Source organism: Aethalodelphis obliquidens, unplaced genomic scaffold (assembly GCF_003676395.1).
Source record: "Aethalodelphis obliquidens isolate GAN/ISIS:26980383/991018 unplaced genomic scaffold, ASM367639v1 scaffold51, whole genome shotgun sequence".
Taxonomy (NCBI): domain Eukaryota; kingdom Metazoa; phylum Chordata; class Mammalia; order Artiodactyla; family Delphinidae; genus Aethalodelphis; species Aethalodelphis obliquidens.
Window position 1 is genome coordinate 411,607 of NW_020837995.1, and position 24,664 is coordinate 436,270.

The 24,664-nt window shown below is 45.0% G+C and overlaps 3 protein-coding genes across 6 annotated transcripts in view; 1 reads left to right on the forward strand and 2 right to left on the reverse strand.

The window, feature by feature from the left end:
• The window catches only part of LOC113607933 (X-linked retinitis pigmentosa GTPase regulator-interacting protein 1-like), a 148,798-nt gene extending 129,246 nt beyond the window's left edge, over positions 1–19,552 (reverse strand). The window contains exons 1-2 of the mRNA XM_027083705.1: positions 19,263–19,552; positions 10,417–10,525 (exon numbers count right to left, since the gene is read on the reverse strand). The gene's annotated coding sequence lies outside the window, so the exon portion shown is untranslated. The remainder of the gene's footprint in view (positions 1–10,416; positions 10,526–19,262) is intronic.
• The window catches only part of ZNF219 (zinc finger protein 219), a 14,632-nt gene continuing 8,407 nt past the window's right edge, over positions 18,440–24,664 (forward strand). The window contains exons 1-2 of one of the 4 annotated variants that reach the window (XM_027083682.1): positions 19,719–19,840; positions 19,984–20,074. Coding sequence is in view for 1 of the 4 variants with exons in the window: in XM_027083686.1 (XP_026939487.1) it covers positions 20,711–20,766 (56 nt within the window). In the remaining 3 variants the exon portion in view is untranslated. Of the gene's footprint in view, positions 18,628–19,718; positions 19,841–19,982; positions 20,075–20,669; positions 20,767–24,664 lie in introns of those variants that run through there. The other 3 variants (XM_027083684.1, XM_027083683.1, XM_027083686.1) reach the window with 3 other exon arrangements.
• Positions 19,919–24,399, reverse strand: TMEM253 (transmembrane protein 253). The gene is made up of 7 exons (XM_027083704.1): positions 23,764–24,399; positions 21,788–22,162; positions 21,346–21,456; positions 21,197–21,253; positions 20,650–20,760; positions 20,388–20,534; positions 19,919–20,035 (listed from the first exon to the last, which is right to left on the reverse strand). The coding sequence occupies exons 2-7, from the start codon at positions 21,911–21,913 to the stop codon at positions 19,955–19,957; spliced, it is 633 nt and encodes a 210-aa protein (XP_026939505.1). The 5' UTR covers positions 21,914–22,162; positions 23,764–24,399; the 3' UTR covers positions 19,919–19,954.

Sequence of the window (24,664 nt, forward strand, 5' to 3'; positions counted from 1 at the left end):
TAATTGCTTTACAATGGTATGTTAGTTTCAGCTTCACAACAAAATGAATCAGTTATATATATACATATGTTCCCATATCTCTTCCCGCTTGCGTCTCCCTCCCTCCCACCCTCCCTATCCCACCTCTCCAGGCGGTCACAAAGCACCGAGCTGATCTCCCTGTGCTATGCGGCTGCTTCCCACTAGCTATCTACCTTACGTTTGGTAGTGTATATATGTCCATGCCTCTTTATCACTTTGTCACCGTTTACACTTCCCCCTCCCCATAGCCTCAAGTCCATTCTCTAGTAAGTCTGTGTCTTTATTCCTGTTTCACCCCTAGGTTTTTCATGACATTTTTTTTTTAAAATTCCATATATATGTGTTAGCATACGGTATTTGTCTCTCTCTTTCTGACTTACTTCACTCTGTATGACAGACTCTAGGTCTATCCACCTCATTACAAATAGCTCAATTTCGTCTCTTTTTATGGCTGAGTAATATTCCATTGTATATATGTGCCACATCTTCTTTATCCATTCATCCGATGATGGACACTTAGGTTGTTTCCATCTCTGGGCTATTGTAAATAGAGCTGCAATGAACATTTTGGTACATGACTCTTTTTGAATTATGGTTTTCTCAGGGTATATGCCCAGTAGTGGGATTGCTGGGTCATATGGTAGTTCTATTTGTAGCTTTTTAAGGAAGCTCCATACTGTTCTCCACAGTGGCTGTATCAATTTACATTCCCACCAACAGTGTAAGAGGGTTCCCTTTTCTCCACACCCTCTCCAGCATTTATTGTTTCTAGATTTTTTGATGATAGCCATTCTGACTGGTGTGAGATGATATCTCATTGTAGTTTTGATTTGCATTTCTCTCATGATTAGTGATGTTGAGCATTCTCTCATGTGTTTGTTGGCACTCTGTATATCTTCTTTGGAGAAATGTCTATTTAGGTCTTCTGCCCATTTTTGGATTGGGTTGTTTGTTTTTTTGTTATTAAGCTGCATGAGCTGCTTATAAATTTTGGAGATCAATCCTTTGTCAGTTGCTTCATTTGCAAATATTTTCTCCCATTCTGAGGGTTGTCTTTTGGTCTTCTTTATGGTTTCCTTTGCTGCGCAAAAGCTTTTAAGTTTCATTAGGTCCCATTTGTTTACTCTTGTTTTTATTTCCATTACTCTAGGAGGTGGGTCAGAAAGAATCTTGCTGTGATTTATGTCATAGAGTGTTCTGCCTATGTTTTCCTCTAAGAGTTTGATAGTTTCTGGCCTTACATTTAGGTCTTTAATCCATTTTGAGCTTATTTTTGTGTATGGTGTTAGGGAGTGATCTAACTTCATACTTTTACATGTAGCTGTCCAGTTTTCCCAGCACCACTTATTGAATAGGCTGTCCTTTCTCCACGGTACATTTCTGCCTCCTTTGTCAAAGATAAGGTGACCATATGTGCGTGGGTTTATCTCTGGGCTTTCTATCATGTTCCATTGATCTATCTTTCTGTTTTTGTGCCAGTACCATACCGTTTTGATAACTGTAGCTTTGTAGTATAGTCTGAAGTCTGGGAGCCTGATTCCTCCAGTTCCTTCTTTCGTTCTCAAGATTGCTTTGGCTATTCGGGGTCTTTTGTGTTTCCATACAAATTGCAAAATTTTTTGTTCTAGTTCTGTGAAAAATGCCAGTGGTAGTTTGATAGGGATTGCATTGAATCTATAGATTGCTTTCGGTAGTAGAGTCATTTTCACAATGTTGATTCTTCCAATCCAAGAACATGGTATATCTCTCCATCTATTTGTATCATCTTTAATTTCTTTCATCAGTGTCTTATAATTTTCTGCATACAGATCTTTTGTCTCCTTAGGTAGGTTTATTCCTAGATATTTTATTCTTTTTGTTGCAATGGTAAATGGGAGTGTTTTCTTGATTTCACTTTCAGATTTTTCATCATTAGTATATAGGAATGCCAGAGATTTCTGTGCATTAATTTTGTATCCTGCCACTTTACCAAATTCATTGATTAGCTCTAGTAGTTTTCTGGTAGCATCTTTAGGGTTCTCTATGTATAGGATCATGTCATCTGCAAACAGTGACAGCTTTACTTCTTCTTTTCCGATTTGGATTCCTTTTATTTCCTTTTCTTCTCTGATTGCTGTGGCTAAAACTTCCAAAACTATGTTGAATAAGAGTGGTGAGAGTGGGCAACCTTGTCTTGTTCCTGATCTTAGTGGAAATGCTTTCAGTTTTTCGCCATTGAGGATGATGTTTGCTGTGGGCTTGTCATATATGGCCTTTATTATGTTGAGGAAAGTTCCCTCTATGCCTACTTTCTGCAGGGTTTTTATCATAAATCGGTGTTGAATTTTGTCAAAAGCTTTCTCTGCATCTATTGAGATGATCATATGGTTTTTCTCCTTCAATTTGTTAATATGGTGTATCACATTGATAGATTTGCGTATATTGAAGAATCCTTGCATTCCTGGAATAAACCCCACTTGATCATGGTGTATGATCCTTTTAATGTGCTGTTGGATTCTATTTGCTAGTATTTTGTGGAGGATTTTTGCATCTATGTTCATCAGTGATATTGGCCTGTAGTTTTCTTTCTTTGTGACATCCTTGTCTGGTTTTGGTATCAAGGTGATGGTGGCCTCGTAGAAGGAGTTTGGGAGTGTTCCTCCCTCTGCTATATTTTGGAAGAGTTTGAGAAGGATAGGTGTTAGCTCTTCTCTAAATGTTTGATAGAATTCGCCTGTGAAGCCATCTGGTCCTGGGCTTTTCTTTGTTGGAAGATTTTTAATCACAGTTTCAATTTCAGTGCTTGTGATTGGTCTGTTCATATTTTCTATTTCTTCCTGATTCAGTCTTGGCAGGTTGTGCATTTCTAAGAATTTGTCCATTTCTTCCAGATTGTCCATTTTATTGGCATAGAGTTGCTTGTAGTAATCTCTCATGATCTCTTTTATTTCTGCAGTGTCAGTTGTTACCTCTCCTTTTTCATTTCTAATTCTATTGATTTGAGTCTTCTCCCTTTTTTTCTTGATGAGTCTGGCTAGTGGTTTATCTATTTTGTTTATCTTCTCAAAGAACCAGCTTTTAGTTTTATTGATCTTTGTTATTGTTTCCTTCATTTCTTTTTCATTTATTTCTGATCTGATTTTTATGATTTCTTTCCTTCTGCTAGCTTTGGGGTTTTTTTGTTCTTCTTTCTCTAATTGCTTGAGGTGCAAGGTTAGGTTGTTTATTCGAGATGTTTCCTGCTTCTTAAGGTGGGCTTGTATTGCTATAAACTTCCCCCTTAGAACTGCTTTTGCTGCATCCCACAGGTTTTGGGTCGTTGTGTCTCCATTGTCATTTGTTTCTAGGTATTTTTTGATTTCCTCTTTGATTTCTTCAGTGATCACTTCATTATTAAGTAGTGTATTGTTTAGCCTCCATGTGTTTGTATTTTTTACAGATCTTTTCCTGTAATTGATATCTAGTCTCATGGCGTTGTGGTCAGAAAAGATACTTGATACAATTTCAATTTTCTTAAATTTACCAAGGCTTGATTTGTGACCCAAGATATGATCTATCCTGGAGAATGTTCCATGAGCACTTGAAAAAAATGTGTATTCTGTTGTTTTTGGATGGAATGTCCTATAAATATCAATTAATTCCATCTCGTTTAATGTATCATTTAAAGCTTGTGTTTCCTTATTTATTTTCATTTTGGATGATCTGTCCATTGGTGAAAGTGGGGTGTTAAAGTCCCCTACTATGAATGTGTTACTGTCGATTTCCCCTTTTATGGTTGTCAGTATTTGCCTTATGTATTGAGGTGCACCTATGTTGGGTGCATAAATATTTACAATTGTTATATCTTCCTCTTGGATCAATCCCTTGATCATTATGTAGTGTCCTTCTTTGTCTCTTCTAATAGTCTTTGTTTTAAAGTCTATTTTGTCTGATATGAGAATTGCTACTCCAGCTTTCTTTTGGTTTCCATTTGCATGAAATACCTTTTTCCATCCCCTTACTTTCAGTCTGTATGTGTCTCTAGGTCTGAAGTGGGTCTCTTGTAGACAGCAAATATATGGGTCTTGTTTTTGTATCCATTCAGCCAATCTGTGTCTTTTGGTGGGAGCATTTAGTCCATTTACATTTAAGGTAATTATCGATATGTGTGTTCCTATTCCCATTTTCTTAATTGTTTTGGGTTCGTTATTGTAGGTCCTTTCCTTCTTTTGTGTTTCTTGCCTAGAGAAGTTCCTTTAGCAGTTGTTGTAGAGCTGGTTTGGTGGTGCTGAACTCTCTCAGCTTTTGCTTGTCTGTAAAGGTTTTAATTTCTCCATCAAATCTGAATGAGATCCTTGCTGGGTAGAGTAATCTTGGTTGCAGGTTTTTCTCCTTCAACACTTTCAATATGTCCTGCCACTCCCTTCTGGCTTGCAGAGTTTCTGCTGAAAGATCAGCTGTTAACCTTATGGGGATTCCCTTGTGTGTTATTTGTTGTTTTTCCCTTGCTGCTTTTAATATGTTTTCTTTGTATTTAATTTTTGACAATTTGATTAATATGTGTCTTGGTGTATTTCTCCTTGGATTTATCCTGTATGGGACTCTCTGTGCTTCCTGGACTTGATTAATGATTTCTTTTCCCATATTAGGGAAGTTTTCAACTATAATCTCTTCAAATATTTTCTCAGTCCCTTTCTTTTTCTCTTCTTCTTCTGGAACCCCTATAATTCGAATGTTGGTGCGTTTAATGTTGTCCCAGAGGTCTCTGAGACTGTCCTCAGTTCTTTTCATTCTTTTTTCTTTATTCTGCTCTGCAGTAGTTATTTCCACTATTTTATCTTCCAGGTCACTTATCCGTTCTTCTGCCTCAGTTATTCTGCTATTGATCCCATCTAGAGTACTTTTAATTTCATTTATTGTGTTGTTCATCGTTGCTTGCTTCATCTTTAGTTCTTCTAGGTCCTTGTTAACTGATTCTTGCAATTTGTCCATTCTATTGTCCATTCTATCTCCAAGATTTCGGATCAACCTTACTATCATTATTCTGAATTCTTTTTCAGGTAGACTGCCTATTTCCTCTTCATTTGTTAGGTCTGGTGGGTTTTTATCTTGCTCCTTCATCTGCTGTGTGTTTTTCTGTCTTTTCATTTTGCTTATCTTACTGTGTTTGGGGTCTCCTTTTTTGCAGGCTGAAGGTTCGTAGTTCCTGTTGTTTTTTGTGTCTGTCCCCAGTGGCTAAGGTTGGTTCAGTGGGTTGTGTAGGCTTCCTGGTGGAGGGTACTAGTGCCTGTGTTCTGGTGTATGAGGCTGGATCTTGTCTTTCTGGTGGGCAGGTCCACGTCTGGTGGTGTGTTTTGGGGTGTCTGTAGACTTACTATGATTTTGGGCAGCCTCTCTGCTAATGGGTGGGGTTGTGTTCCTGTCTTGCTAGTTGTTTGGTATAGGATGTCCAGCACTGTAGCTTGCTGGTCGTTGAGTGAAGCTGGGTGCTGGCGTTGAGATGGAGATCTCTCGGAGATTTTTGCTGTTTGATATTATGTGCAGCTGGGAGGCCTCTTGTGGACCAGTGTCCTGAAGTTGGCTCTCCCACCTCAGAGGCACAGCACTGAGTCCTGGCTGCAGCACCAAGAGCCTTTCATCCACAGGGCTCCTTAATTTGGGATGATTCGTTGTCTATTCAGGTATTCCACAGATGCAGGGTATATCAAGTTGATTGTGGAGCTTTAATCCGCTGCTTCTGAGGCTGCTGGGAGAGATTTCCCTTTCTCTTCTTTGTTCTGACAGTTCCCAGGGGCTCAGCTTTGGATTTGGCCCCGCCTGTGCGTGTAGGTCGCCGGAGGGCGTCTGTTGTTTGCTCAGACAGGACGAGGTTAAAGGAGCCGCTGATTCGGAGGCTCTGGCTCACCCAGGCCGGGGGGTAGGGAGGGTCACGGAGTGCGGGGCGGGCCTGCAGCGGCAGAGGCCGGCGTGACACTGCAGCCTGAGGCGCGCCGTGCGCTCTCCCGGGGAGCCGTCCCTGGATCCCGGGACCCTGGCAGTGGCGGGCTGCACAGGCTCCCCAGAAGGGCGTGTGGCTAGTGACCTGTGTTCGCACACTGGCCTCCTGGCGGCGGCAGCAGCGGCCTTAGCGTCCCATGTCCGCCTCTGGGCTCCGCACTCTTAGCCGCGGCTCGCGCCCGTCCCTGGAGCTCTCTCAAGCAGCGTTCTTAATCCCCTCTCCTCGTGCACCAGGAAACAAAGAGGGACGTAAAAGTCTCTTGCCTCTTCGGCAGGTCCAGACCCCTCCCCGGACTCTCTCCCGGCCAGCCGCGGCGCACCAACGCCCTGCAGGCTGTGTTCACGCCGCCAACCTCAGTCCTCTCCCGGCGCTCCGACAAAAGCCGGAGCCTCAGCTCCCAGTCCCGCCCGCCCCGGCGGGCGAGCAGACAAGCCCCTCGGCTGGTGAGTGCCGGTCGGCCCGATCCTCTGCACTGGAATCTGTCCGCTTTGCCCTCCGCACCCCTGTTGCTGTGCTCTCCTCCGCGGCTCCCAAGCTCCCCCACTCCACCTCCCGAAGTCTCCACCCGCGAAGGGGCTTCCTAGTGTGTGGACACTTTTCCTCCTTCACAGCTCTCTCCCGCTGGTGCAGGACCCTTCCCTATCCTTTTGTCTCTGTTTAGTTTTTTCTTTTGCCCTAACCAGGTACGTGGGGGGTTCCTTGCCTTTTGGGAGGTCTGAGGTCTTCTGCCAGCGTTCAGTAGGTGTTCTGTAGGAGTTGTTCCACGCGTAGATGTATTTCTGGTGTATCTGTGGAGAGGAAGGTGATCTCCGCGTCTTACTCTTCTGCCATCTTCCCGGAAGTCTCCTGTCATTTTCTTTTTTTTTTCTTTTTTTTTTGATACTGTGTTAGCATGTTTTCTTTTATGGTGCTTGATGAATTGGTCCTCTGCCAGCGTATCTGAAGTAGCGAAAACCTTTCTTCTTTAGGTAGTTTTGTTTACTTTGATTTTAACAGTTTAACAGATTGGTCACTAGAAGGCCTTTCTTTTGTTTTTCAGTAGGTGGCGCTATAGCACAAGTTTTTGGTTTCTCTTACCTGACTTGCTCTATATTTGAGAATCGGCACTTTCCATCTTCCACTGCCTCTGCCAGAGGTGTCACTGGTGCCCTTGTCATAGCTGCTTGTGCCTCTGGCGTTGCTGGCGTCGCCACCAGGGGCACTGGGATGGCGGGTACCTTTGCCTTGTCCAGGGTTGACTGGGTTGCAGGCATTGCCACCACAGTGAGGGGAGAGGATTGGTGGGGATCCAGGGTCATGGGCACCTCCGCCATGTCTGGGGTTGTTTGGTTTACAGGCGCCGCTGCAGTGGGCGAGGGTGGGGGAGGGAGGGAGAGTTGTGGGCGTCACCACGGTTGGAAGGACTGAGTCTTGGCCTCACCAGTGCTGCTGCCCAGTTTCCTGCACCCATAGGCACTGGTGCAGCCAGGAGGCTGAAGCTGTGTCTGCTGTCCCTCCTCCTGCCACAGGGTTCTCTGGGGCTCCGGGTTCAGCTGCTGTGGCCGGGGAGCTGGGATCATGGGCACTGCCTCCGCTGTTCCCCCCACTTCTGCCTCCTCTATGTGTTCCAATGCACCCACCTTCACATGCAGATGTGTGGATCTCTCTAGCATTCTGCTGTGTTGGGTAGGGAAATTTTCTTGAGTTAGGGATGTTTTACTAGTTGTAAATTGAAGGGGTGAGACAAAGGGAGCTTCTCACACTACCACGATGCTCATGTATCCTCCAGGAAAACTTTAAAATAATATTTAAAACCCAGATTGTGGAGGTTATATATATATATATACACATATTCACTGGAAGAATTTCGAAAATGTATTTTTTAAAAGTAAATAAAATTCACCTATAATCACCCCCTGAAATATAACCATTAATATGTTGGCATATATACTTCCAGTAGGTTTTTGTTCTATGCAATATGTGTGTTTTTACAATAAAATTGGTTTTGTTCAAATATACTGGTTTGGATGCACCCCAATGCAGCATTATTCACAGTTGCCAAGAGGTGGAAGCAACCTAAGTGTCTATCAACAGATGAACAAAGAAGAAGAAATGGTATAAATGTTCAGTGGAATACTACTCAGCCTTAAAAAAAGAATGAAAATTTGCATTTGCAGCAACATGAATGGACTTGGAGGGCATTCCATGATGAACGCTCCTCTCTTTCATTAAATATTATTCTATAGCATGTTTTAAAAAGGAGTCAAGTAATTGAGGATTACTGTAGAAAAGTTAGAACATTAGTCCTAAATGACAACCATGGATGACCAGAGTAGTTTGATATTTACCCTTCTACACTTTCTTTCCTATGCATATACTTCTAGAAAAACAAAACAAACTATAGCTACTGTTTTGTAATGCACTTCTTGTATTGTGGTAAAATTCACATAATATAAATTTCACCATTTTAACTATTTTAAAATATACAATTTGGTGGCATTTAGTACATTTACAGTGCTGTGCAATCATTACCAATATCTAGTTCCAGAACACTTTTAGCATCACAAAAGGAAACCTCATAGCCATTAAGTAGTCATGCCCCTGGCAACCACTAAAATGCTTTCTGTTTCTATGGATTTGCCTATTCTGGATATTTCATATTAATGGAATCACACAATATGTGACCTTTTGTGTCTGGCTTCTTTCACTTAGCATAGTTGCTAGGTTCATCCATGTTGTACATAGTGGAATAAGAAGTGTTTCATTATATGGATATATACCACATTTTGTTTATCCATTTATCAGGTGATGGACATTTGAGTTGTTTCCATCTTTTTGCTATGAACATTTATGTGTAACGTTTTGTTTGAACACCTATTTAGTATATACCTAGGAGCGGAATTGCTGGCTCATATGACGATTCTGTTTCACCTATTGAGGAATCGCCAAGCTATTTTCCACAGCAGCATTTACGCTCCTACCAGCAATACATGAGAGTTCCATTTCTCCACATCCTTGCCAACACTTGTCATTTTCCATTTGTTGCTGTTGTTTTTATAGCTCTCCTAGTAGCTGTGAAGTGGTAAAGTAGTATCTTGTTGTGGTTTTGAATTGTATTTCCCTAATGACTAATGATGTGCCACATCATTTTCATGTGTTTTTTGGTCATTTGCAAATTTTTTGGAGAAATGTCTATTCAAGACTTTTGCCATTTTTTAACTGGATGCAATGATGCAATGTGCTTTTTTTTTTTTTTTTCCACTTAGGAATATACCATGGACATCTTTTAGTCTTTTTATGCCAGTATAGTATAGTATAATATTTCAATCTCTACATTTATTATACTTTAAAGATCAACTACCTTATTGTTAGACATTTAGAACTGCTTGTACTTGAAAAATTAATGCTGTACTGAACATTTCAATAGGTAACTCCTTATACATGTCCAAAAGTATTCCTGCAGAAAATTCCTAGATGCAGAATTGCTGGGCCAAGGGTAGGTAATTTTTAACCTGTATATACAAGATGTTAAATTGCTTTCCATTACAGTTGTACCAATTTACCGTCCTATCAGAGGTATAAGAAAGTGCCTATTTCCTTGCACACTCACCAGTGATGGGTTTTATGCATTTAAAAATAACAATGTGATTGGCACAAAATGGCATCTTACTGTTTTAAATTGCATTTATTTAGGTACTTCTCTGGTGGTCCAGTAGTTAAGTTTCCATGCTTCCACTGCAGGGGGCACAGGTTCAATCTCTGGTTGGGGAACTAAGATCCCTCATGCTGCAAGGTGCAGCCAAAAATATAAATAAATTGTATTTATTTAACTACTATTAATATATATCATCTTTCATAGATTTATTGGCCATTTAAATTTCTTTATTTGGTAAACTGGCTGTTTTGTCTTTATCAGTTTTTCTATAAGAAAAGATTCAATATTAATACTAACAATCTTTTAGCTATATGTTACTCTCAGTCATCCTTTCTTAAATTTACATTTGAACTTTATTGTAATTTTTTTTATAGAAAGCCTAAAATTTTTAATGTAAAATCAATCTTTTTCTTTTAAGTTTCTGCTATTAGTGTTATATCTAAAAGTTCTCATCTGCCCCAGGTTATATAATTACCTATATTTCTTCTCATATTTTTATGGTTTTGATTTTTTCCATTTAAGTCTAGAATTTATTTTGGTGCATGGAGTATGACAGAAGTGTAACTTATTGCAAATAGTTATGCAGTTATTCCAACATCACTTATTGAAAAAAATTAGTTTATGATTAACTGATGGATAAGAAATAGTGCTACTAAAATATATTAAATCTTTGTATATACTTGAGTTGAGCTCTTTTTTTGACTCTATTCTATTCCATTCATCTGTCTATTCTGATGTCAATACCATAATGTTTTAATTTTTCATCTTTATAATACACATTAATAACTGATAGACCAAGTCTCACCTTATTACTCTTCTTGTTAGAAGCCAGTTCTTCCTTCTTTCTCCCTTCCTTCCTTCCTTTTCTTTCATTATCATTTGTTTATTCTTCCAGACGCACTTTAGAATAACTACTGAAAACAAAACAATACAAAAAACTTGAAGTAGAAGCTGTGGAAATTTAGAACTGCCAATAGTAGTATTATGGGGTTGCCTTTAGGATCTAGTTGCAGTTTGAGATCATGAATTTTTTGTGGCACCAGCTGCCATGTTTGAGTAATTTTCTCTAGTAGCACCATTACTGTTAATGTTTTAGCAGAGACTGAATGACTATCAGAATGTTGCACAGGAGTTTCTGTGTTGAGTAGAATGCCTTCTAAGACTCCTTCTGATTTAATTTATTCATTCATTCAGTAAACATGTATTGAATGTCTCCTTATGCCATTCACTTAGCTAGGTTCTGGGGTTATAAAGATGAATAAAACACGGTTCTCTCTTCAAAGGTGGGCACATAAATGATAATTTCAATTGTAGGGGAAGGAAAAACTTTTCTCTACCCTCTTTGGTTTAGTAGCTGGTGCTTGCAAATTAAATTGACAAAAGGCAAATTAACAGGAGAAAAGGCATACACATTTCACTTGATGTTAATATTTCAATTTTTATGTATACAGAGGATCTTCACAGAAAAGAAATGAAGGCTCGGGGGTGATTAGACACAGGGTATTATATAACTTTTTTTTTTTTTGCATTGGGTCTTCATTGCTGCGCAGGGGCTACTCTTCATTGCAGTGTGCAGGCTTCTCATTGCAGTGGCTTCTCTTGTTGAAGAGCATGGGCTCTAGGTGCTCAAGCTTCAGTACTTGTGGCACGCAGGCTCAGTAGTTGTGGCTCACGGGCTTAGTTGCTCTGCAGCATGCGGTATCTTCCGGGACCAGGGCTCAAACCCGTGTCCCCTGCATTGGCAGGCGGAGTGTTAACCACTGTGCTACCAGCAAAGTCCTATATACCATTTTAACAAAGGGTGAGAAATTGTGGAGAAGTGACAAGACAAAGGAAAAGCATTTTGGGCTCCTAGGGGTCGTAGATTGAAGGAAAGTAAGTATATAGGGGAAAGTGATGGAAGGTAAGTGTGATTTTAGTAAGGTTTGTTTGTATAGACCCATTCATGGTGCTGACTCTCTGTCTGCAGTGTAATGGTTGTTTTTCTTCCTCCTGCTATGAGAGAGGGCGGGGAAGACCTTCACAAAGGGAAATTTACATCCCATTTTTACTCAGATAGGGGGGAAGGCAGAGAGCATTTTCTGAGTTTGCTGCTTCTTATTTGTCTTCCAATAAAAACAATCCCCATGCCAATGTGGCACATTTTGGGGTGGTGCATTCTGATCCTCTTCACAATACGTATAGAACTGTGTGTAGAGCACTGTAAGAGTACAGTCTTGGTGGTGATGGGAGAGGTCAGGGAAGCTTCCCAAAGTAGGTGAAGACTAAGCTGAGTCTTAAAGAAACAGTACCAGTTAGCAATATGGGGTTAGGACTAGTTACAACAGCTTGAATAAGGCATAGAAGTAAGAAACATATGTGCCATTGACCCAAGAATTCTACTTCTAGGAATTGAACCTGCTGATAATACTATGAATGTATGAAAAGATGCATGTATAGGAATGTTCAATGCAGCATTATTTGTAATTGCAATAATAAATATTACTAAGGTCCAAAAAAAAAAAAAAAGAAAGAAACATATGTGCCAAAGTGAGATGTTTTGACTTAGCTATTTTTTTTTTTTTTTTTTGGCGGTACGCGGGCCTCTCACTGCTGTGGCCTCTCCCGCTGCGGAGCAGAGGCTCCGGACGTGCAGGCCCAGCGGCCATGGCTCACGGGCCCAGCCGCTCTGCGGCATGTGGGATCCTCCCGGACCGGGGCACGAACCCGCGCCCCCTGCATCAGCAGGCGGACTCTCAACCACTGCGCCACCAGGGAAGCCCGACTTAGCTATTTTGACATGACATGGCTTTGACTTATCACTGGTATTTTAATTGTTCTGACTTCTTATTAATGTGAGCAACAAACAGCCCTGACCCCCACCCCGCCCATCACTGAGTCATTGCTGTCATCATCATCATCCTTGGGCTAATCAAAAAGAAAAAAAAAGAGGGAGAGGGTAAAGCTCAAAGATGGGGTGGAAGTGTTTCTCATACATATTAATTAATAATTAAAACAAAATTTTAAGGCTGCACACCAATGCCACCTTCCTCAGATTGCTATCACTGAAGAGTATAGTGCAAGGGAGGGCATGTGGAGATGACACTGCAAAGGCGGGGGCCAGATCACAGGGATCATTGCACCATTTAAAAAAGCTTGGAGCTGATCTTATAGGATGGAGATGACTGAAGAGCTTTTAAGCAGGGAAGCTAAGTGGTCATGTTTATGTGGCTACGTGTAAGATCCTCCAGGAGGATGATCCTGGAAGCACAGAAACTATTTAGGAAGCTTTTTCTGTAGTAGGTGACAAGTGGTGGGGGCCTGAACTAGGGCAAGGATGGTGGTGATGAGGAGAAGACTGATTCAAGAGCAGGAAGAAAATCTATAGAGTGTGGTGAGCATTTGGCTACAGGAAATGAGGGAGAGTTTAGCATTCAGCTTATATGACCAAGTGATAACACCAGTTAAGATGGAAAATTCAGGGGCTTCCCTGGTAGTGCAGCAGTTAAGCATCCGCCTGCCAATGCAGGGGACACGGGTTCGATCCCTGGCCTGGGAAGATCCCACATGCCGCGGGGCAACTAAGCCCGTGCACCACAACTACCGAGCCCGCGTGCCTAGAGCCCGTGCTCTGCAACAAGAGAAGCCACCACGATGAGGAGCCTGCACACCACAACGAAGAGTAGCCCCCGCTCGCCGCAACTAGAGAAAGCCTGTGTGCAGCAATGTAGACCCAATGCAGCCAAAAATAAATAAACAAAAAAAAAATAAATTTATTTTTTAAAAAATGACGGAAAATCCAGAAGGGAGAATGGGGGCACAAAGAGAAGATTTAAGGTTTTGAGTGTGCAATATGGTTCCTGCAGGTCTTTGTAGGTTCTTTTTAAATATAAGAATCTTGGAGAAGTTAAACACTAAGTTCTTGAAATCTTTCTGATCATATCTCTCTAGGGCATTGGTTTTCATGCCCCAAGGCGGGGCAGTTTTGCTCCCCAAGGGATATTTGGCAATGTCTGGAGAGATTTTTAGTTGTCATATTTAAGGGGAGGAGTGCTACTCGTATTTATTTAGTGGTTAGAAGCCGGGGATGCTGCTAAACATCCTACAATGCAAGGGACAGCCTTCCACAACAAAGAATTATCTGACCCAAATGTCAGTAGTGCCACAGTTGATAAACTCTGTTCTAGGGACTAGAGGAATACTTTACACTTTCGCCCAGCACCGGTCATTCAGATTAGAGAGTATGGATGGGTCTACTAAAAAAACACCACCACTGCTGAGAAACCAAATCTTAGTGTTGGAGGAGAAATTAAAGGTTATCTATTCCAACCATTCAGATGATATTTGAAAACTTGCTTCAACAACCTATCTGTGCAGAAGCGCACTGCACAAAACACCTCAAACAGACCCAGAGGTTGACAGCCTAACTTCAAAGCAGCTCATCTTTTGAAAGGTGTTCAGTTTCTCTTTTTTGGTCTAAAACTGGTCTCTCTATAATACATAACCATTGGATCCAGCTTCACTTCTTAGGTTCACAAAGAACAGCTTCTCTTCCTCATAATTATTTTTGAGATTTACAAAGACATCAATCCTGTTTCTCTTATGCCATGACTTTGAGTCCTCTCACTTTACCTAAAGCATAAGAGTGGGTGCAAAGCATTTTCCTTATAAAGCGAGCATCTTCCTTAAAAAGTGAGCACATAATTATTAAGAAGCAAAACAAATTAAATCATATCTGGGGAGCCTGGACTTGTGGAAAAATATTATAAACAAGAAAACTTTATAAAGGCAAGGAAAAACAAACAAGAATCAACAAAGACGACTCATTCCCTCTGGACAGAACACAGGAAAAGTTTCTGATAAGAAAAATAAACCAAAGATTCAGATGATAAGTAGAATCAAGAATAACATGCAACACAAAATATAAATATGGCTGAAAAAATGTATGCAAAGAAGGAAAAACAAGAGAAACAGAAGACAACTCTCATTAAGTAAGCGGCATCTGAATTTTAAAGAGCGGCTATGCACACCAGTTTTAGTAGCCTAAGAAATGGCGGAGGCCATACAAGGAGGCCCTTACCCGTGAATTTTTTTTTTTTTTTTTTTGCGGTACACGGGCCTCTCACTGTTGTGGCCTCTCCCGTTGCGGAGCGCAGGCTCAGCGGCCATGGCTCACGGGCCCAGCCACTCTGCGGCATGTGGGATCTTCCCGGACCGGGGCACGAACCCGTGTCCCCTGCATCGGCAGGCGGACTCTCAACTGCTGCGCCACCAGGGAAGCCCCGCCGCCCCCCCAAATTTTTATACAGGGAAAAGCAGATTAAAACAAACACTAAAGGCAGCGGTTTCTCCTCCCCCTCCTCCTCCTCTCTTCCTTCCTCTTCCTCTTCCCCTTCCTCCTCCAATTCTGGGGTTAGGGATAAGGGGGGCCTGGTAGAGTCAGGGCTCTCCAGAAGAAGCCAAACATGTGTAAAGCATACAGGTGGGGTTAACAACTAAGGGACAGTTCTACACGTTTACTTTAACAATTGGAAGGTTTTAAACACATTATTATAATGAAAAAAAATTAGCACCAAATAAAATTTTCCTGCCTTTCCTCCTGCATGAGTCACTCACTGCTCAGTCACCAGTAACCCAGCTACTAGGGCAGTCTCCTAGATTCCCTGTGCCCTGGAGATGGACCTCTGATCACTACAGTGCTCAGATCCTGTCATATTTATAGGAGACACTGCCTAACAGTGACACACTGCCACCGTCCTGCTCAATCCAGCAATCAAACATCGAAATTGAGGCAGCACCGCTGGGCAAGTCAAGAATGAAGCGCATGTACACAAAGCAACCCAAAACGGGCCTAGACAAGAAAACGAAATCCAGAAACCTGACGGGGTAATCATCTCTTTTCACTAAGATAAAGAATATCCCAGCCCCGGATGGCAAGTGGCAAGAGGCTGCGGGGCATTCATCAGGCCAAGCAGGCGAGGTCAGCTCCGATTACTCCTGGATAGTTGAGTGTACTGATTTCGTGGCTGGAGTCCAGGATTGCATAACACATAGAGGCCCAAGGGGCTGAGAATGACCCGGAAGGGCCCTGCGCCTCCAGCCTACTCGAGACGCACCAAGCGGCATGTGTGGCCGCCCAGGTGGATTCACAGCAGGGGAGGGATTTGGGAGCACGCCCGGCAATGCGCAGAAACTCCTTCTCCAACTAAGCCGATGACACACGCCATTACCTTGCGGGAAGGCCCTTTGTGAGACCTCGACCGGGGCAGCAAAGAGGCCACGAGATGGCAGCAGAGGACACAGCCCAGGACACAAAACCTGAACCATCTGCAAAAGCAGATATTTCATTGGGGAAAGGTCACTTGTCTATAATCATGTATTCGAGGCCAGAATACATTACTGAATTTCAAAGAAATGAGGGTAAAATTCATCAACATGGAGAATTTCCCAACCACCACGGAATTCAGCTGTATATGAAGCCACATATTTCTCCAATGCTTAAAGCACGGATAGGGGTCAAGGCCTTTAAAAACTGACGTCAGCAGGAACCTTGTCACAGTCACTTCTTTTTGTGAAGTTCCAATGGGCAGCAATTCAAGTAAAATACCAGTGACTTTCACAGAGGCTGCCAAACTGATGAAGGGGCAGATACAGAGGTTGCTGGGCAGCATTGCAGCAAAGCAGAATGCTTTCATGGAGCAGCTAGGGACTCTGGCAATAGGCAGTGTTGGGTGGGATGGGGGGTGGGCATAATGAGGCCCACAGGCCAAGTCTCACACAGTCTTCACTTGCAGTTGGCAGAAGATAACGCACAGGAAAGGGGGATCAGTAGTACTGGGGCTAAATCTCTGATCTTCCAACTTATCACCTAATGCTCCTTTGGTTATATATTCCTCCTCCCCCCAAAGCTGTCACTACCAAAAACTACCAAATAACCCCTGGGGGCAAAATGCCCCCTCCCTGAGAACCAATATGAGAGGGATATGATAAAAAAAGGTTTTAAGAACCTAATGTTAAGCCTCTCCAAGACTCTTGAATTTCAGAACAGGTCTCAAGGGCTACAAGAACCATATTGCATATCTAAAACCTGAATTTCTACCGTATATTTGTATAATGGAGAGACAATAACTGAAGGACTATAGGCCAAATCTGGTCCTCAATTTTTAAAAAATCAGTTATCAACATTTTAAAATCAGAAGATTTCACATTTTAAAAGTCAGAGTTTCTGACTTTTATAGGAAAATTGGAACAATGGCAATACCAAGCCCACAGTCCCACATGGCAATAGGGTAGAGATGAGTGCAGTTAGTCTTTAAACAGAATGTGGGCTCTCTAGTTTGCCATAGTTCCCACCACTCATTAACTCATACCTAATCTGCTTCACTCATTTACACCACTTCTTGTCCCTATAGGCAATTTACTTTCAACCTCTGAAGTGCTTTATAGTTTTAAAGTATTTTTTCATGTGTGATTTTATTTGAGCCTTGGTACTCCAGTAAGATAGAGAGGGTAAATATTATAATCTCCATTTAAGCAAAATGTAGTTCAGAGAGGTCTGACTTGCCCAAATTTACACATCAAAACCAGAGTCTAGATTTCCTGACTCCCATTATTATTCTGGGAGGAAAATTTCTATTAAGAACTTCATTTTAGGGGCTTCCCTGGTGGCGCAGTGGTTAAGAATCCGCCTGCCAATGCAGGGGAAACGGGTTCGAGCCCTGGTCCGGGAAGATCCCACATGCTGCAGAGCAACTAAGCCCGTGTGCCACAACTACTGAGCCTGCGCTCTAGAGCCCGCGTGCCACAACTACTGAAGCCCATGTGCCTAGAGCCCGTGCTCTGCAACAAGAGAAGCCACTGCAATGAGAAGCCCGTGCACCACAACAAAGAGTAGCCCTTGCTCACCCCAACTAGAAAAAGCCCCCCACGTAGCAACAAAGACCCAACACAAACAAAAATAAATAAATAAATAAAAAAGAACTTCATTTTAGTGGTTCATGGAACAAAACCAAAGAAGTAGATATGGGCATAACTGCTGGAATGGATGAATTCCAACTGCTAAGCTGTTCAAGAATCATTGCAAATTACTACCTCCCCTTCTTTTAATGAAGTATTTCTACTCCCCTTCCAGGCATATGAAGAGATCGCCCTTCTAACCATCCTGAAATTGCGTGCGACTGTATGACTTGCTTTGGCCCATGAAGTGTGTGTGGAAGTGATATGTATCCCTTTGAGGCAGAAGCATTTAAGAGCCCATGAACAATTCTTCATGCTTACTTCACAACTGGGGAAGGGGGTGGGGATAGGGGGTATTGGTCTCATGGTTACACGATAGGATCTCAAAATGGTGGCACTCCATGGGCTTGGTTACCTGAATCACCTACAAGGAGCAGAGCAGCCTGCCAGACTACCCTAGACATGTAGTGTGAGAGTTACCTTTGCAGTTTTAGGCCACTGAGATTTTGGCATTGTTACCACAGCATAACCTAGCCTAACCTGATACAAGGTTCATCTGCGTGGTGACTGAACTTCTCCAAGAACTAAAATGCAATTTCTAGACATCTGATCATATCACTAAAAGCTGTTGCTCCTAAGTGGAAGACAGTGAGAATGAATTGATTTTTACCCCCAGCTTCCTCAGCTACCACCACCTTCTGATTTTGAAGAAAGCATTCTGAGTCCTTCACAGATGAGCTCTCCATTATTCTGGCATTTAGACTGGGAGGAGGAGAAGGGGGAGGCCCAGATCTTGTTTTCACCATTCCAGAGCCTAATCCCAGAACTGTCCCCACCCACTAATAGTCACACAATCTTGTCATAGGGCGACTATTACCCAAGGTGTCGCAAACAGAAAGGAGCTGCCGCTGGCGCCACTGCAATGTCAGGGCAACGCAGCCAGGCTGCGCTCTTTCCTCACTGGTGCCTGGGCTTGGCTAAGCCCGGAGAAGCAGCATTCTCTAGGGAAAGAAGCCTTCTCAAATGGGAACAAAAATGAGTGTGAGGCGCACACCCATCCTGGGCACTATGTGAATTTGGGGTGAGTTCTCTTAGTACTGCAGCTCCGGTCAACTTCTAGTTTTTCTAGCCGCTAGTAAGCTGTCGGGCTGGTGCTACAGGGTGCCCCCGTTTTCCTGGGCTTTTCTCAAGCCCACCTGAGCCTGCCATCCTTGCACACTTGCAAAGATCATAAACGGTGGGGTTTGAGCAAAACCAGAACTTCAGCAACCGCCCCACAGCTGGGATCAAAGGTCGGCTGGTCTGCCGAGAGGCTGAGCCTGCGCAGTCCCGCTCCCACCTTGGAGAGAAAGGGTGGCGGCAACGCGGGCTCCTTACACCGGCGTGCTCGCAAGAGGCGGGAAACCTTAGGTCGGGTCGCCGTGTCCCTCCCTCTTCCTGCCCAGTCCACCCGTCTGCCCAGCCAGTCCGTCCTCCTCAGGCGCGTAGGCCCCGGGGGAGGGGGATGAGAAGTGCTTTGGGCTTCTGACTCATCATCTCCAACCCCTTTCTCGCGCGCGCTCCAAGTCTCAGAACTTTGCACCTGGGCACTGTGGGAGGGGGCACGGCGACAGCATCTGGGAAACCCTAGCTCTGCCGACGGCCAGCCCTCAGCCCCTGCCCGTCTCCGAAGCTGCCGGATGTAGGAATGTAGACCCACAATCAGCTCTCCGTTACCGAGGTTGGGGTGGTGGCGCCCCCGCGCAGCATAGCCCGTCCGGCTCCTCCCTGCACGCTGGGCCAGTGGTCGCGTCCGAAGAAACTCTCAGCTAAGCCCCGACTTCCAGGGTTTCGCGTCACTTAGCCGATGCACAGCGCCCCTACCGCGGAGGGAAGGTTCTTTATTTCCCAGCGGGCCACAGGGTAGCTGGGCATCCTGGGATTTGTAGTCTCCGCTAGAGTAGAAAGGAACCGGATCGAAGCGAGAGAACGAAAGCACCCGTTGTGAATTGATTTCAGAGAGTGGGCGTGTACGGGTTTTTAGTGGATGGGATTGTGAAAGGTGGAAATCTTGGAAACAGTGAAATGAGGCATATGTGAAGCAGGATGGGGAGGCAGTGGGGAAGGAGGGTGAGGATAGAAGGGAGAAAATGGGTCTAGCTGAAAGTTGGTTTAAGGATATCCTGCAGGCGGGCAGATTTTCAGGGCGGTGAGGTGGTTTAAAACTCGGTCTAGGTATTGCTTTCCGCAGCAGGGGAGGAAAAAGAAAGGGGCCTAGTGTGAATGAAGATTGAAGGCACTCCACCAGACTTCAAGTAGGTCTCAGGGGACTCCATCTAGTTTGAGTTCGGTGGAATGGGCTGCAGGAGGGTCTGGAGAATGCTCCCGCCGGGTAGGAAAGCAACACCTGCCTGCTTCCTCTTGCCAGCTCACTTATTTGTTCTGTTTGCTCTGCTAGCCACCGTGGGACCAGTCTCCAAATCAGGAACTTCCTCTAATTCTGAGAGACCCTGAAAACAAGACAGGTGTGAAGCAAGCAAACTATAAGGGTGAGAAATGAGGAATCCCAGACAGATGCAGCTTCCTCCTCTCGCATTTTTTTTTTTTCTCGTGTTCCCATAGCCCTTCCAATATTTACGCAGATTTCTAATGCTCTCCCACATTTTTAGCCCCATTTAGATACCCGATTCACTCTTACCCACCACTAGGGGAGAAATGTCCAAAGCCAGAAAACCAACCAGTTTCAGTTTAGGACCCCTTCCTTTCCGGGCTGCCCCATTGTTTTCCCTTAAGTACCATCGACCAGGATAGCCAGTGAAAAAATGAACTGCTAGCTAGCTGCTTCCTCCCTGCCCTCAGTACCTCCTGCAGCTCCTGGTAGTGCAGATTCTGGCTCCAGCAGCATCCTGGCTTCCTCTGGCTCAGCAGGAACAGGGAGTATGCTGAGACCAGCACTCCGCCTAGGGTGAAGGCCTCAGCACTGAGCTCCAGCACCAGCAAACCGGCTAGCTGTAGGTAGATAGGGCTGAGGGTGTGCTGCAGGGTACCCTGCACCTATTTGCCCCTGCCCTTTCCCCTCCTCTGGCCTCCTCATCCCCCCACATTCTCCTTTATTCACTTGTACCTGGGAGGGGACAGTTGGGGCAGACATCAAGGCTGTCTTCGCCACTTCGACCACCAACGCGATGAAGCCCAAGATCAGATTGAAGGTGTTGAACAGCATCATGGCGTGCACCTGCCAGTGAGTTAATTCAGCCCTGCCCAGCCTAGGGGACTCACTGCAACCCCAAGCCCCACCTGTAGCCTAGCTGAAAACAAAACTCAGCTCCTGGGCTTCCCTGGTGGCGCAGTGGTCGAGAGTCCGCCTGCCGATGCAGGGAACACGGGTTTGTGCCCCGGTCCTGCACGTCCGGAGCCTGTGCTCCGCAACGGGAGAGGCCACAACAGTGAGAGGCCCGCGTAACCCAAAAAAAAAAAAAAACAGCTCCTATTCTTCCACCTCCAAACGGGACCATCAGCCCTCTAACTTTCTTGTTTCCCTCCTCAGTCTTTTAGACCAGTCACGGGCAGATAACTAACACAGTTAACAGTTAGAAATCCACTTCCTGGGCTGAGGTGTGTGTGTGTTTTAGGGGGTGGGAGAATAGTACTGCATTCTCTTCCCCTCTCACCTTCCAGAGACGGGGTGCTCTGCGCAGCTCAAGGGTTACAATCCCAGTGAGGAGACCCTGAATGATGAGAAAGGCAAGTGGTGAGCTCTGGCCCATTAGGGAGGGGCCCCCAGGACCTTCTTTCCACCCTCCCGTATGGTAGTTCTTACCATTACGCCAGGCCCAAGTGGCAGTGCTGTGGCCATGTGACAAGCAGAGTTCAGGCAGGCAACTGAGATAGCAAAGGGCACCACAGCCACTGCCAGCCATAGCTGGCTCACCTGGAGGCCGGGTGCAGGGTAGTTGGAGGAGAACTGTTAGGGATTCCCTTCCTTCCTCCCAAGTGGTGGAGAGTAGTCAACCAAGAGCCATAAAAGAAGGGGATATCATTTAATTTTTTCTGCCTCATGTCATAGTTCAGTTACTCAACTATGTGTTTTCCCCACATGATGGAAGCTACTTGGAGATTAAGGGTCTTGCATTGTTTATTCTGTTTCCTCCACCCGCCTCCCACTCAGAGCCTAGCACAATTTCAGACAGATGATAAGTGCTCACTAAACATGGGTGGAATTGAACTGGGGTACAAGTTGGGGTGGGGCAGCCTGGCCTCACCGCCAGCACCAAGAGGTGCCCACTCTGCCTGTGCCTGGCCCAGTGCTGTAGCTTTTCCAGACGAAGGCTGGGTCTGTCTTGAAGGCTGGGTCTGTCTTGCTCTCGCTGACCAGCTCTCTCCTCCATGGCTCCCTTGACCACTAGAGCTCAGTGCTTCCTAGCCTGGGAAAAATTCATTATGGCACCTATCAGGAGACAGGACATACAGCAACATCTCTTTCAGCTGCCCCTCTGCCTGCTTCCAATATCCAGGGAGTTGAGGCTCAGGGCCTCACACTTACCTAGTCTGAAGCAGCTGCTCCAAAGGGATGGGTCCCAGCTGGCCCTGGAGCTCCTGGTAGGGCCTGGTAGCTCAGAGCAGAAGACAAAGTTGTCCTGGCAGAGACAGGCTATCAGGGCTGGGGTGTGGTGGGGCAAAGGTCCCTATGAGGGCCTCAGGATCCAGGGAGTGGTGCTGGGTAGATACCAGCCTCAGTTCACTCCACAAGACACCCAGCCCTAACTCATTCTGTTCCTGTTTCCTACTGACCCCATCTCTGCCCATCCTGGGTTCCTCTTCTGATCACTCACCTCATCCACTCACCTTATACATGGACACTACCACCCTGGGCCCCAATTTCTCCCCCATTTCCATCTAATCTTTCTCCTTTTTTTAGGGGGCTTTCTCCTCAAATTACTTGCTGTTCCCTAGGGAAATCCCACATTACCCTCTGAATTAGTCCCATCATTACTGCTTGAAGATTTGTCCCAAGACCAGCCAAGACCTGGCTTCCTGTCTCTCACTTTCTGGACAGTTTCTCCTCTCTCATTCCTTTCTTGAAGGATTTACTCTGGATCGGACACTGACTAAGTGGATGGAGAGCTCTATTTATAGTAGGGATTGCTTTTGACTCAGTGATAACCTGCAGCTAGACATGTATAGAAGATGGTCCTTAAATGGTCAGTTTTGGGAAGGACACTATTGCAACAATTAATATTTTTGAGGGACAGAAGTTGCCTTGCAGTCAGGCAAGCTCTGCCACTTTCCGACCTGTGTGGCCTTGGATACATTATTCTACCAATTTGAACCTCAGTTTGTTGAAACTGAGTGATTAAAAGGGGGATAATAATATGACTGTGAAGGGTTGTTGACTCAGGGTAGGTGCATAATAACCATTAATGGTGCTGATGAGGTCATACTGATGTACCTCATATACTACAGGGCTTATTCAGAAGCTAAGCTGGGGTCATTTATTCATACAATAAGCAGAATCACATGAGCCCAAATATATATTCTGTACATCAAAAATAGGAAAAGTCCATCTTGGTGCAGAGCCTGAGGTCTGGGGGCAATGAGACCTATGTTCAAAGCCCAGATCTACCTGGGTGACCTTGGGCAAGGTACTTAATCTCGCTGTTTCCTTATCAATAAAGGGAATACCAATCTCAAGAGATTGCCTTAAGTATTAAAAGAGAAAATGCATATGAACCAACTCAGTCCAGCACCTGGCACATACATGCTCAATAAATGTTAGTGGCTATTATTATTATTATTGATGACAGAAGACGACTGAGCCAGAAGACCCCCAGGAGTTAGTACCAGGAGGCAGGGTCCTGGGAGGCAAGTGGCCTTTGTAAGCCACTTCTGCCCTGCTCAGTGCTGGGCCAACACTCACTGGAACACTGTGCCCACTCTTCTTTCCTGGGGAGTGGAAATCACATTTAAAGGGACCCTGAGAGCTGTTGTGTGTCTACCCCCTCCTCGATCCTTATGTACATTAATTTTATTTTGTGGCAATGGCCTGATAGAATGTGAGATGTTGGGCTGAGTATCCCTGAGCTGGTAGGCCAGTGGAAAGCGACTCTTTTAGCCTCATTTCCCTTACCTGTAAATGCAGACCAATTATATTTCACAGTGTTATTAGAAAGATTATATACTATTAAATATGTGGACAGGCATTCGGTAAATATTGATTAAATCTAAGTATCCTACTTACAAATTTGTAGTCCCTGTCTGGATTACAGTCTCCTCCAGAGAGGGTACTACATTCCCCTCATGTGTTCATTCCCCACGGCGCTGAGCATTGGTGCCTGGTACTTAGTAAACACTCAGTAAATATTTGTTGTATTGAAGAGCCATTAAAGTGACTTAAGGAATGGAAAAATAGAATTCGAGAGGAAGGAGCAGGAATTGTTTATCAAGAAGAGAAAGGACCGGAGAGTAACTTTAATAATGTTTCTTATACGGCAGACATTAACTATCTCTATAATCGCCCCTCCTCCTCCCCCAAAAGAGAGACAGAAATTGTAAGGGAGAGGCTTTGAGATAAAACCCCAGGAAGAACTTCCCGAGTCTGTGCATGTTGGGGCAGAAAGAGCGGCAGAGCCAGCTCCTTCCCTGGTATGTCCGGGTTTAGGGTGGGAGGGGCAGTCCGCTTGGAGGCTGGGGGAAGGACGAGATGACCTTTCAAAATCTCTTCCAGTCTCCTGTTGGAATCATCCGTGCGCCCCACCCCCGCTCCCTCCCTCCTTCCCTCCGACAGCGCCCCCAGTCTCCAAACGGCCCGCACCCCGCCCCTGGAGGCCGCCTCTCGCGGCTCCCGGGGTCCCCAGCTCCCTGTCCCCGGAGCCAGAGCCCCGCTCCCGCTCTCGCTCCCGCGCGGCTCCCAGCCCCGCCGCGCCGCCCCCCGCATGCTAATGGCCGGGCCGCCTCCCGCCGCACACAATGCGGGCCAGGGCCGGGGGCGGGGGACCGGGGAGGGGGCGGGGGCCGGGCCGGGGGCGGGGGGGCCGGGGCCCGGCGCATCTCCCCCGGCCCCACGTAACGCTGACGCCCGCGCCGCCGGCCCGCCGCCCGCCCCCCCGCCCCCGCTGGCCTTTCCCCTTTGGTGTCCGCTT